This window comes from Doryrhamphus excisus, linkage group LG2 (genome assembly GCF_037039965.1).
Source record: "Doryrhamphus excisus strain RoL-2023G ecotype Guam linkage group LG2, RoL_Dexc_Guam_v1.1, whole genome shotgun sequence".
Classification (NCBI taxonomy): domain Eukaryota; kingdom Metazoa; phylum Chordata; class Actinopteri; order Syngnathiformes; family Syngnathidae; genus Doryrhamphus; species Doryrhamphus excisus.
Genome location: NC_136358.1, coordinates 27,545,799 through 27,558,894, shown reverse-complemented (window position 1 = coordinate 27,558,894; position 13,096 = coordinate 27,545,799). Strand labels below are relative to the sequence as shown.

The window sequence follows — 13,096 nt, the reverse complement described above, 5'->3', positions numbered from 1 at the left end:
TATATCCTGTTGTAAACCTACTGTTTTCTGTTTATGTAGGAGATTTTGGACTCCCTTGCAGAGCTGTACTCTCTGCTCCAAGAAGAGGACATGTGGGCAGGCCTGTGGCAGAAGAGATGCAAGTTCCCTGAAACCGCCACAGCCATTGCCTACGAGCAGCATGGCTTCTTTGAACAGGTGAGAGTAAATCTTACTTTTTGTAAGTATTGCTTAAGAGCATTGTTAATATGTTGTCGTGCTGTGTTTACAGGCCCAGGAAAGCTACGAGAAAGCAATGGAGAAGGCTCGAAAAGAGCATGAGAGGAACAATGTGTCTCCTGCCATATTCCCAGAGTACCAGCTGTGGGAAGATCACTGGATACGGTAACTGCTTCCATTCAGATAAAATGAAATCAAACTAAGTATCCTGTCATCACTCTGAATTTTTAAATGTAATTACGAATCTTCATCAACAGTGTTATAACAAAGTTATCAGTTAAGTGTGACAAATATGCAAAAAAAAATGAGGAACACTTTTTCAGTCAATATTCTCCTGATATTTCTTTGGTCTCATCCTCCAAAGCGACTCATAGAAGTACGTACTTCAACTCTATTGTAGGTCTAGACGATATCGACCGTGTTTTGGTGTGGTGTTATCTGTGGGGATGTGTACAGCGGCACACGTAGGATTTGTATTTAAAATTCACATCCAATGTAACAAATATTTCTGTGTGTGCTAAACATCCAGCTGTTCCAAGGAATTGAACCAGTGGGAACCTCTGACAGAATACGGGCAATCTAAAGGCCATTCCAACCCTTACCTGGTGATGGAATGTGCTTGGAGGGTCTCCAACTGGGCAGCCATGAAGGAAGCCCTGGTACAGGTAGGACTCAATCCAAATTGGTACACTTAAGGCTTGCTGCGCACATGAATCGGTGCACTAACCTCAAACAGGCTGACAGAAAACAGGAAGTATCAGAAGTCTAATCAAAAGTCCGACTAACCACATCACAGATGCTGCAGAGCTCTCAGGTTTGAACCCAGCCAGTCAGAGACTCAACTCCATTTTGTAAATGTTATCCGTTCAGTTAACTGGTGTCTTATATACCGCAAATACCTCATGCCAGCGTGAGCGTGAGGAGGAAAACCTGATATTATATTAGACTGTGCCGTCCCTCCACGACCACCAGAAGTTGTGGTACTGCAGCTTGTTAATTTACCGGCTGCATGTTTGCTAAGCGGAAACATAGACAGATGGAAAGCATGTGATAGCACCTGACATATAACAAATAATCCTGCTTTGCTCTTTCAAGGAGACTTGGAACCAATCCATTGAGTCGTGAGTAAGGTGACACCTAATTAAATTGTCTGGATGGCAACACCAATTCCACTATATCACCGTCTTCTTGCGCCATTCCTCCTTTACCAATTTTAACTTTTAACTTAGTTCATCTTTACTTTTTCATCTATTTGTTATCCTTCCCCTCCTGTTTTGTTCCTCCCTCCCTTCCTTCCTTTCTTTTTGCACTGTTACCCTAATATTTACAACATCTTGCCTTGTGAATAATTACCGTGGCATCTGCTGCGGGGTGATTTGTTTTACGGCGGCAGAGAGGAGCATGGCTTTCCTCGCTAGCTCAGAAGCGAAATCCAAATGCCCCGGCTTTCAATTAAAGCCGGCCCTTGATAAGGCCGACCCTGTCTCCAGGACATTCATCAACCGTCACCCCTGATAACAGCGCTCTGCCCAATCACTTTACATTTCCTAAGAGCCAATGCAAATACACACCTATGCCTCCTCACTGTCATGCCCTTTTTAAAGGAAAACTACACTTAAAAAAATACAATTGTCAATCATCCACAATCCTCATGGGAGACATGAACACACATCTTTCTTTTTTCTTTTTGTTCTAAAGATATGAAAACAAATGAAAAGAGACAGCTCATTACCGCACATAATGGGACACATCTATGACGCCTACAGAGACTGCTATTAAAACAACTCCAAAAACCTCCAAGGTTTTGTGGTATTACATACATGATGTGACCATGTAGTAACATTCACGATAACATGAAATACTTACAGTATTTTGCATATTACTTTTGCATCCATTTCACTTATTAACATAGAAAGGAACGCCTGCACCTAGCGTTAACTTTTCCAAACTCCAAAATAAAAATACTACAGCAGTGGCGGTAGCCGTACCTTTTTGGTAGTGGTCTGAACCACTGTGACTACGGTGCTGATGCACTGCAGGCGACTATGTGGTGACGCTAGTCGCTAGATGGCTAGTAGCTAGCCGGTGTGTTGTGGCGAAGTGTCAATGCTCCATTAATGTAGTTTGATCGGCGTAACCACTGTATGTTGTAATAATAACACTGTTGCTGCAGCTTGGTTAATGTGCACATCACATAATATGTCTATTTTTATCTATTTATATCTTTAGAATGCATACAAAAGAGAGCCATATGTGTTCATATCTAACATGGGGATCATGGACGATGGGCAAAATACCCAAAAAAGTTCAGTTTTCCTTTAAGCACTATAGTTACAGTAACTCCATATTCACTCATTAATTTTCTCCCCGATGTAGTATACATACACAAGAGTAAAATAAATGTGACTTTGAAGGCTCCCTGGGGCCGTTGCTTGTTTTGCACTAATCAACACAGCATTTCAGTCAATAGTAGGGCCTTTTCCCCTACCGACTCATCAAGTTTATTAGTTATGTGACAACATAAATTGGAAACTGTGTTCTTGTTTTCATACAAAATAACTTAACATTGACCCTTTACCTTCTGTACTTTTTATTTCATTCTAGCTGTGTGCGCTATTTGGCATATATTACTGTATACACAAACCATTTTGGCAACTAGGGCAAGGATACTCGAAAGTCTGTTAGTAGTAGAAGGTAGGTAGGTAATGTAGACCTTCTAAAGCAGTATGGATACTGGATAAAAATGTCTCAATACACATCACCACCAAGATCTTGCCTGAAGTTAATGGTGGTGGTGTTAATGTGGTCGGGGGGTACATACTGTGTTATTATTATGTGGGCAAGTGTTATTTTGGTATGATTACCAGTGCGTGGAATTGTTTATCATTGACTATTTAGCTACGCACATGCATGTTAAAATATGCATATTAATTTCCAGGTAGAGCTGAGTTGCCCCAAAGAGATGGCCTGGAAGGTCAACATGCACCGTGGCTACTTGGCCATCTGCCACCCAGAGGAGCAGCAGCTCAACTTCATCGAGAGGCTGGTGGAGATGGCATCCAGTCTCGCCATCCGGGAGTGGAGGAGGTTGCCTCATATTGTTTCACACGTGCACACACCGCTGCTGCAGGTATGTCTTCCAACTACCGCAATTCCGATGTATAAGCCGCTACTTTTTCATCAAAGTGCGATGATGACTGAAAGGCGGCCGCAAGGGTGCCACTGTACTGTGGTTGTTATGAAGTCCAGACGATAAATCCATCGGAAATAATGTGTAATATCCAGCAATTTCACAAGTGACCTCACATAAACTTTACGCACGGTAGTGAACACTTCTTCCTCATCCTCTTTTGGTTTAATGGTGCAACCATGACAACACAGGCTTACATGTCATATCCGCTGACATAAATTAACAGAGATAAATACATTCAATGTACATATAAAATATCAAACAATATAAAAGAAAATTTAAAATGCGGCATTGTTTTCCTGGAGATGAATAAAGTATTTGTCTATCTGTGGACCCATAGCAGAATACATAATTTGGCATTAATACGCCTGTACCTTTTTCCCTCCAAATGTATTGGGTTCGACTTATACACCGTAAATGACAGTACTCAAGAGGTTGTTTTAAGAATATGCATAATGTAGGCTGATGGAGAAGCCTGCAAGAGTCAGTTTGTTTATTGCCGACAACTGAAAGCGATGCATGTTGAGAGACCATCAATCGCCTGAGACATTGCGTTGTTAAGTAATGCTGATAACGGATTCTGGGGCCACCACTCATTCCATTTTGTAAAATTGCATTAGATTATTGACGATTTGGGAGGGGATCAAAAAAGCTTTAAGCCTCTTTAGTTCCTCCTCAAGAGATTAAAAAAGACAGGAGAAAAGATGAAAAGGGAGAAAAAGGAGAAAGAAGAGTTAGTTTAGAAAGGCTGTAATTACGTCCCTGCCATCAGATAGCACTTGATTAAATACCTGCAGCCGAATTACATTTACATGATGAACGACACGTTCCCAGTGAAGGTTAGAAATGGGCCATCAGCTGATATGGCCTGATAATTGTGAATAAATATTGCATTGCCTAATTTATTTTGTCTGGGAATGATCTATTTAAAAATTGGAAAGGTTTATCCTTTCAAAATGGGAATGTTAAATGGGGTGACTACTTCATTATTGTTTGTGTTGGGGTGTTGTTGCATTTGTTCAATCCAGTTATCTTTGCTGAGGTAAAACAAGCTCTTTATTCCTCTGTAGTCAGTCTAGCAGGCTGTTATAAACCTCCACTCCTCTGAGAGAGTCTCACAATGAGAAGCACAGACTCTTCAGATACCGAAGGGTTCAAAAATCAAGTTATCAAATCCTGCCTCCCAGCGATGTGTGACAATCAATGGACGGTCACCCTCACCATCGATTGGGAAGACTGGCGTTAATATTGATTGATGAGGAGTTATAATGGAATGATTGATTATATGTTCACAAAGCAGCTTTGGGCCAATCAATGATGCTTCTTTTCACAGAATGAGATGGAATACCTTGCTTATCATTTTTACTCTTTCCCCATTGACACATTCTTTGAGCATGGAACTTTTTACACAGCCAAATATATAGCCTACACCCCTCCCCCTGCCTTTTTTCACCCTCTTCCCCCTTAATATACTAATTATTTATTGAAATTTTCCATCACCACCAAGTACAATTTGTATTTTTAAGAGTATTTTTAATAAGTGGCAAAAGCATAATAACTTCTCATTTTTAGACAACATAGTTGTTGAGACTCAATCAACAGTGCGTTTACTGGGCTATGTATTCATTTTGGGTTTCTTTTTACCACAAGTACACCAAGTTATAAAATATTCGCATTGGTTGCAGTGGTACTTTTAACTGGCAACTCCCCCCCTTCCCCCAGGCGGCACAGCAGATCATAGAGTTGCAAGAAGCCGCTCAGATCAACGCGGGGCTGCAGCCAGCTAACCTGGGCCGCAACACCAGTCTCCACGACATGAAGACTGTGGTGAAAACCTGGCGGAACCGTCTGCCCATTGTGTCTGATGACCTGTCTCACTGGAGCAGCATTTTCATGTGGCGCCAGCATCACTACCAAGGTAAGGACCCACAATGATCAAATGTATGGTTTGTGCATGCGTCCAATGTTGACTCCCTCATAATAAACACCGGGACAAGGAAATCCACTTTCATTTATAACTGATGTAATGAAATTGTTGTTGTTTTTTTAATGCTCCATTTGATGTTCAACATGTTCATATAGATGAGATGCTGAGATGTTCATATCCCCGATGCAATTCTTCTTACTCTTCAGTGACGGCATCTGTAAAATACAAATACATGCCATCAACGTTGAGTTTTTTGTCTCCCTGCAGCCATAGTGACGGCATATGAGACCAATACACAGCATGATCCAAACAACAACAACGCCATGTTGGGAGTTCACGCCTCAGCATCTGCTATCATTCAGTATGGCAAGATAGGCCGCAAACAGGTGAGTCATGGAGACACTGAGAGGATAGTGTCGTCTTTACAGCTGTCACAACATTTCCACAACATCATAGATGTCTGTATAGAACAAAATAAATCTACTAGATCTATTGTACATACAGTGGTGTGAAAAGTGTTTGCACTCTTCCTGTTTTCTTAGGTATTTTGTACGTTTGTCACTCTTAAATCCTTCAACTCAGCAAACAAATTTAAGTATTAGTCAATGACAACTGAGTACAAAATGCATAATAGGTCCTTTTAATCTGTTCCATAATTAGATTCCACATACTGAAATACTGTGGGATTTTAACCTTGTTCTCATATGTTCTTGCAACACGGAACAGGGCTTGGTGAACGTCGCTCTGGACATTCTAAGTCGAATCCACACCATCCCAACGGTGCCAATTGTCGACTGCTTCCAGAAAATCAGACAGCAAGTTAAATGCTACTTACAGCTGGCTGGTGTCATGGGGAAGAACGAATGCATGCAGGTGAGCGTTGGGAAACGGGTATCAGTCTGTGTGCCTGACGTGTTGATGAATTGTCCGTCAAAGTGAAAGCTAATTTACATGCAAAAAAATACGTACATGGGTTTTGGTCTGTAATTGTCTGTTCCGGAGTAGGACTCCACGACCAAGTCCAAAATTAACTTGCTTTATTTGCATCGGATTCTATTCCTCTATCACATTCCCTGCAGCTGTCTCGTGAAATATTTTATTGGAACAATATATGGTAATTATGAGCGATGAAAACATAGCAACTGGTCCACTCTCATTTAAATCATTCTAATTGAATTCCCTTTAGCCCTCGGTTGCCATTGAGCCGACAGATTTGATCACATTGTAAAATCGCAGCTTGTCAAAGCAGGAGCTATAAACTGAAAGCCGCAGCCATCTCTTTTCATATTTGATCTAATATTTGCATCCAGGAGCAGATGCTGCTTTGATTACAAAAGCTATTATTTGGGGTAACTTTTGGTGATGTCTTGTAGCACCAAGTTTTGGTGTAAATGTATCTTAGGGGCTTACACTTAAGCCCACTGAGAGCTCTGATTAATAGAACTGGTTCAGCACACCACAAGCCATTAAAAGTGCCAGAAGACACCCTCTCTCTTTCCCTCCCCCTTCAAATCTTCTCTGGCTTGCACTTTCTCTTCCTCTCTCTCTCTTGCTACACATCGTTTGTCACAGCAGTGCATTGGGGACAACTAATCAGAGGCTCCCCATAATGGAATCTTAGGTCCCTTAACACTTCTCTTACATCTTAATGATCACCTGTGATGATGGCAGCATCCAGCACAGATTGTCATCTTCTTTGCGACGTCTTCTTCTTATGTGCCCCCCCCCCTTGCATGTCTGTCCGTCAGGGTCTGGAGGTGATTGAGTCCACCAACTTGAAGTACTTCACCAAGGAGATGACGGCCGAGTTCTACGCCCTAAAGGGCATGTTCCTCGCTCAGATCAACAAGTATGGATGCCACGTTTCTACTTTTGCAGCTTCCATACTTTGCATCATCTTTTTGACTGTAAGGTTCATACGGCCTGTTTACTGTCACGCTAAAAGTCCTATTTTAAACACTTTTTAGGCTTCATAACCCCGGAGAGTTACTGTGTTTTGAATGTTAATATCCATCACAGATGCATTCAAATGGACTATATGTAATTTACAAGGGGGGTTGAATGATTGCCAGTGCTCTGTGTATCAATTGTTTGTATGAGCTGCAAGGCTTGTACTGAATGTGGACCATCATGGCCGTTCTCTCAGTACTCCATACCCCAATTCCCCTCATACCTATTTTCTCCCAACCTCGTCATCTTTGACGTGACGTGCTATCCTGAGGGGGCGAAAGACAAATTGAGGAAGCCTTATTAAATGTATATGCAGCTCAATAATTAACTGGAGGCAATTTGCAGGAAACTCTGCGATCAGCAGAACTTGCCTTCACCTCAGCAGGGTTTATTGCAATCATTAAGTTTGCCCTAACCGGGGGAGAATTAACAGCAGAGTGGTGGTTATGGGTTGAGAGAGCTTTATGTTCGTGTGTGTGTGTGCAGCCATGTGTGCTAAAGATTTTGGGATCGTTCAATTTAACGGGTGTCAAAGATTTGACAGGCTGTTGGGTGCTGCGGCTCCTGCTGTGTTAGCTGGTAGAAACATTTAATGTACTTTAGTACTAGCAAAGTGACAGTGGCAACCCCATTAAGCATTACCAGAGAGTCTTTGGCTCTGACTCCCACAGCAATCAAGCTCCCATTTCTTAATCACATGCCAAACTGCCTTTCATAATAACATTTCTTAATTGATTGGCTGGGGAGACATTTTGCTGTATGGAAGTGGGGAAAGTAGTTTGGAAGCACTCCTACCATTCATCTCACTGAGACTTTTTCATCGACAGGCCTGTCTACTTGTTTTGACTTCAGGATAGCACGCCTCAAGTGCCGTGTTTATTAATCAATTGTAGAAAAGTGATAAAAAAAATATTCAGGCCTCATGCCAAAGAGCGGTTAGAAGCTTGGCGTGATGTAAACTGCTGATGACTCCAAATAATTGTCCCCTTCAGCATGAACGGTGCAGTCGGCTCTGCTGGCACTTCTTACCTGTCTTTCCCTTAAGCATGTGTTATTGAATTTTCAGGATTGGAAGGTGTGACTACTAGATTGTAGAACCAAGATAAGAAAAAAATCCTCAGGATTCCCAATGTTATCAACCTGCAGATTTCTCTAAGCTCAAGCAATGCTCTTCATGGTTAATGTATTTATACACCGATAGATATTCTCCTCACAATCAGTTTTTGCCTGGCTATGCCGTAGTCATTTCAAATTAAATAGCAAGATTCTGAGCTCCTATATCGGCCACCATTAAGTACATTGATCTTGACCGGATGATATCATTGAAGTGTGCTCATATGGTATTATATGAAAATACCTCAACCCTGGGTGACCATGGGTTCACACAGAGTTAAATGCTTACCTGGTGCTGCCATGGCAAATACAGCCAATACAATACAGCTCTGGCATCTGTCAGAGTGATGCTCAGTCTTCAATCCATTTCCTTTTGTGCTCTCTGTGAACATGGATCAAAAGATGTTTTTATTTTTCATTCATCTTACCCTCTTCAAGCCCTTTCCTACAACTTCAACCTTCCTTTTCTCCGTTTTGTAAACACCCCCACTCTGTTGTTGCAGGTCAGAAGAAGCCAATAAAGCCTTTTCAGCTGCAGTGCAGATGCACGATGTCTTGGTGAAGGCCTGGGCAATGTGGGGCGACTACCTGGAGAACATCTTTGTGAAGGACCGCCAGCTCCACCTAGGAGTCTCTGCTATTACCTGTTACCTTCACGCTTGCCGCCACCAAAACGAGAGCAAATCCCGCAAGTACCTAGCAAAGGTGAGAAAACGTTGCAAAAGAATACCATGTCAAACCAGAAATATCTTTAAAAGAGCCACCGTAGTGAAACACCAACATGTGCCGGGAGCGGATGGGCTGCATGGCTGTACATGTTGGAATTTATGTTTCAGCATAATAGTATATTAATAGAGTATAATTTATAATTTTTTTGTGAGGATGAAAAAACATTTGAACATTAGTCTAAAATGGATAAAATCTGTGAACTGACTACTGTAAAGTACGTCCAAGTAAAATTTAAACAACATTGAAAACATACACTGTAGTTAAAATATGAGTGGTGTGCACACTTTGGTCAGGCACTGCAAAATGCAATATTTCTGTATTACAGCTACGGATGTTGGTCATGTATTAATGATGTGCGCATATGGATAATTTTACTGCCTTCACGGGGGCTCAGCTGCCTTTGGCTCCCGTTTAAATTGTACTCTGAGCTCGAAAATGTATTAGTGTTTATAAGCTTGAGCAACCACACTTCTGCACCTGCAGAAGCATTTCTCTCCTCATAAGACCATTTTTCCAAGTAGGGTCATTGTTAATTCTCCAGTCTCCAGACCCCATCCACACCATACATTATTGGTTCTGATAGGACGAAACACATTTTATTCCACCATCAGCCTCCGTCGTAATTTGATTGCTCACAGTCCAGCAGTCGTCTGTGCGGATGGGTTCCCACGGCAGATCAATGGTGAAGTGGAATCCTCTTACACGGACGCTGACGGTCTAATGGCCTCCCCTGACACTCCAATCTCACCGCCCTCCATACGGGCCAACCTTTTTCAAACAGTCAGACTAATGCTATCGTACTCGCCAGTCAAGCACACCCAGTGTGGGAGGTAACAAGGCAGGCTCCTTGCTAACAAGCATAGCGCCTACTTACTCAGACACACTCCAAGACATTCATTGCAGCTCCTTCACAATTGCTCTGGTCCCCTCTGTGCTTAAGCACTATACTGTATGCGCTTCCTTTATGGATGAGGGGGGTGCTTTTATCCTTGAAAGGATGCAACATCAAATCAGCACCAAATTTAAAGTGAAATTGCAGTACATTACGCTACTGTAAATTATTTCACGCTGGCTTGTCTTGGCTAAGCGAGTGTTATTAGGTGACATTATCCTTGTCTGTCATAATTATGGCTGCGGCAAGCTTCAAAGACCATTGTGATGTTCTGTTGACCCATCTACCCCGTCCCTGCCGGTACAGTCCTGCCAAGGCGGTTTGGCAGTGCTTCACACTGATGGATAAAGCCAGTTGACTAGTCATTACCAGCAATTATGTGCAGTCTGTAACCTGGTCGCTTCACAGAAGTGTCTGCAGGGGTTAATGATAACTTCACCCTGGTGTCAGTGCACACAGTTTACCTCCTACGTTGTTTCAGCTTTTTATGGATGCAACAATTAGCCAGAAAGTGCTTTGCATCACTCCCAGACCCCCCCTCCTGCTGTGCAGAGCCGAAGACGACACAGTCTGACTAATGATAGAGACATCATCCTGGCTGCTTTGTGTCAAGTGGAATTTTTCCATGTATCTGCTCTTCATATTGACCTTCATCCCTTCTCACACTTCATTTCTAGGTGCTGTGGCTCCTGAGCTTCGATGACAAGAACACCCTGGCAGACGCGGTGGACAAGTACTGCATCGGAGTCCCTCCCATTCAGTGGCTGGCGTGGATACCACAGCTACTCACTTGCTTGGTTGGTTCTGAAGGCAAGCCTCTGCTCAACCTAATAAGCCAGGTACAAACATTCTCAATCTCACATAAGTGAGTATACACCCCTCACATTTCAGCAAAGATTCTATTATCAACGAACCATAGCTCCTCAGTGCCAGCAGCATTCATGTAGTTTAGACCATAACTCCGTTACCACCATCCTTGGCTGAAGGCATGCGGATAGTACATCTATGCTGCTATACAGGCTGTACACTGGCTATTCAGAACTTTATCCCATTTGTATTTCTGTAGTTTTGCCCCTTGCTGAAATGTTAGCAATGTACATTTGATGAAAGTGATCCAAACAGCCTCATGTTGGGATGTTGGCCGCCGCCATTTATTCAACATGTTTGTGTTGTCTTCCTCCCTCTATTTATTCAGTTCAGCACATCTGCTTCCTGTGTTAGCATCTGTGTTCATGCGCCGCTCCCTAATCATGACGAATTAACTGTATTCACCCCCAAAGTGGCCTGCCTCTATCCTGCATTATTTTTTTACCAAATTAAGCATTCAAATTCCCCCACTTCCACTTTGACACCTATTTATTGGCTTTCACTAAACCCCGGCGAATTGGATTTCAAATGATTTGCCCAAGAAATTATAAAATATAAGTTAATACGGAACGCATCCGCACGGCAGGAACAGAGCAAATAATTAATGCGAGGGCTAATTTGCATTGCTTAATGGAGTATTATTTCTGCGCAATTTGAAGGGGGTTGATCTTCAAACATCCATCCTCTCTGCAGAGCAGGAATCACATTGAGGAGATTTACTTTTTTTGGCTGTTGATGACTAGGGAACACCTTCATCCACTGGGAGAATGTCTGAGTTTTCACTCAGTTTGTCTCTTATGTCTGACTGACTGATGAGTGTAGAAGGTCAATGTAATTAATTGCAATGCTTTTTATGCAAAGTAAGAATTCCATTTTAATACTTTGTCTCTACCATTGTCATTAATTATTTAGATTTTTTTTTTGTGGCGGGATGTTTAAAAAAAAAAAAAAACTTAAACTGAAAAATTGATGAAGGTGAGGCAAAGAGCGCCCGGGGGTAGGCTGCAAGACGTTAACAGAGTACAGAAGTTCAGAAGTTAACAGAATATCAACAGCCCATCTAACGTGCTTGCTACCCACTTCTTGTCAACCATTCAACCTCTTACCATCAACCCGCCTTGGCTTCACCCTTCCTCCTCCTCTTCTTCACTCGGCCTAACTTCACTCTTTCAGCTTTACTGTTGCTCTTAGCTGCCACCTAGATCTTCTTCCTGTCATTGCTAAGCCCCCGCCCTTGCTGTTACATCTCATCTATCTTCCATGCCTTAAATATAATGTGGACATTGAGCTCAGGTAAACAGTAGCAGGCAATAGTAGAAATGTTTCCCCACAATATGCTGCAGAGTACTGGAGTGTAGATTGAGGGCGCTTATCTCCTGCTGCATCTCACCACTGAGAAATAAAAAAGAAGGAAAAGAGTGGGAAGGAAGTCTTATAGCAAGACAAGAAAGCAACTCTATCAGCTCTTTTTTACAACATAGTTAATCCCATCTGTCTCATCTGCCATCTGTGTCCTCTTCCTTGGTGTGCACAGAGTGCTTCCTCTACCAAGCTATGGCCCGATTCTCTCAAATCTTGATTAGTCACAGGAGAAACCCTTCTCTGAGCTGGCCTAGAATGGAATCCTGTCACTGAAAGTTCTCAACTTCTTAGCTTGTCCACTATCACAAGGCTGTTGTAACTAAAAGTTATCAGAGGGACGTTGTATCGAGCGTTCAAAATTCATCTATCAGACATATATATTGATTCTCGTTAGACAGCATGATTGTTGCACAGGTGTGCTTTGGGTTGGCCACAATAAAAGGCCACTCCAAAATGCATCTGTGTTTGTTGTCCAACACATACCTGCTCATTCCACAACCCTATCCGCAAAACAGGTGCATTTCATTGTATTATTATATTATTATTTCTATTAGATTTATTAGATTATTCATTTATATGCCTCATCTGTCATTTCTCTGTGTGTACCCAGAGAAATGCTTACATCGTTGAGTCCAGCTATATTCAACAGAGTGGCGTGTGTATATATTTGTTGAATATAGCTCAACACATAAATGGCCATCATAAAGTTCTTTTCCGCATCAATACACATAGTCAAAAGTTTCATCAAAGCTGGTTTGCTTTGTTAGAAACACTAAATACTTTGCGGAAATACTTGGGTTACCCAAAAGTGAAAAATAATGTGTATTCTTCACGGACCACAAAATGGGCCAACAATTCAAAGCTGCTC

The 13,096-nt window shown here is 42.0% G+C and overlaps 1 protein-coding gene across 2 annotated transcripts in view; it reads left to right on the top strand.

Moving 5' to 3' along the window:
- trrap (transformation/transcription domain-associated protein) overlaps positions 1–13,096 on the top strand; it is a 55,642-nt gene that overhangs the window by 32,392 nt on the left and 10,154 nt on the right. For both annotated transcript variants that reach the window (XM_058062240.2, XM_058062239.2), the window contains 10 exons: positions 40–177; positions 251–363; positions 728–863; positions 3,137–3,328; positions 5,111–5,306; positions 5,583–5,701; positions 6,042–6,188; positions 7,064–7,164; positions 8,882–9,083; positions 10,677–10,838. In XM_058062240.2, coding sequence (XP_057918223.2) covers positions 40–177; positions 251–363; positions 728–863; positions 3,137–3,328; positions 5,111–5,306; positions 5,583–5,701; positions 6,042–6,188; positions 7,064–7,164; positions 8,882–9,083; positions 10,677–10,838 — 1,506 coding nt within the window. The remainder of the gene's footprint in view (positions 1–39; positions 178–250; positions 364–727; positions 864–3,136; positions 3,329–5,110; positions 5,307–5,582; positions 5,702–6,041; positions 6,189–7,063; positions 7,165–8,881; positions 9,084–10,676; positions 10,839–13,096) is intronic.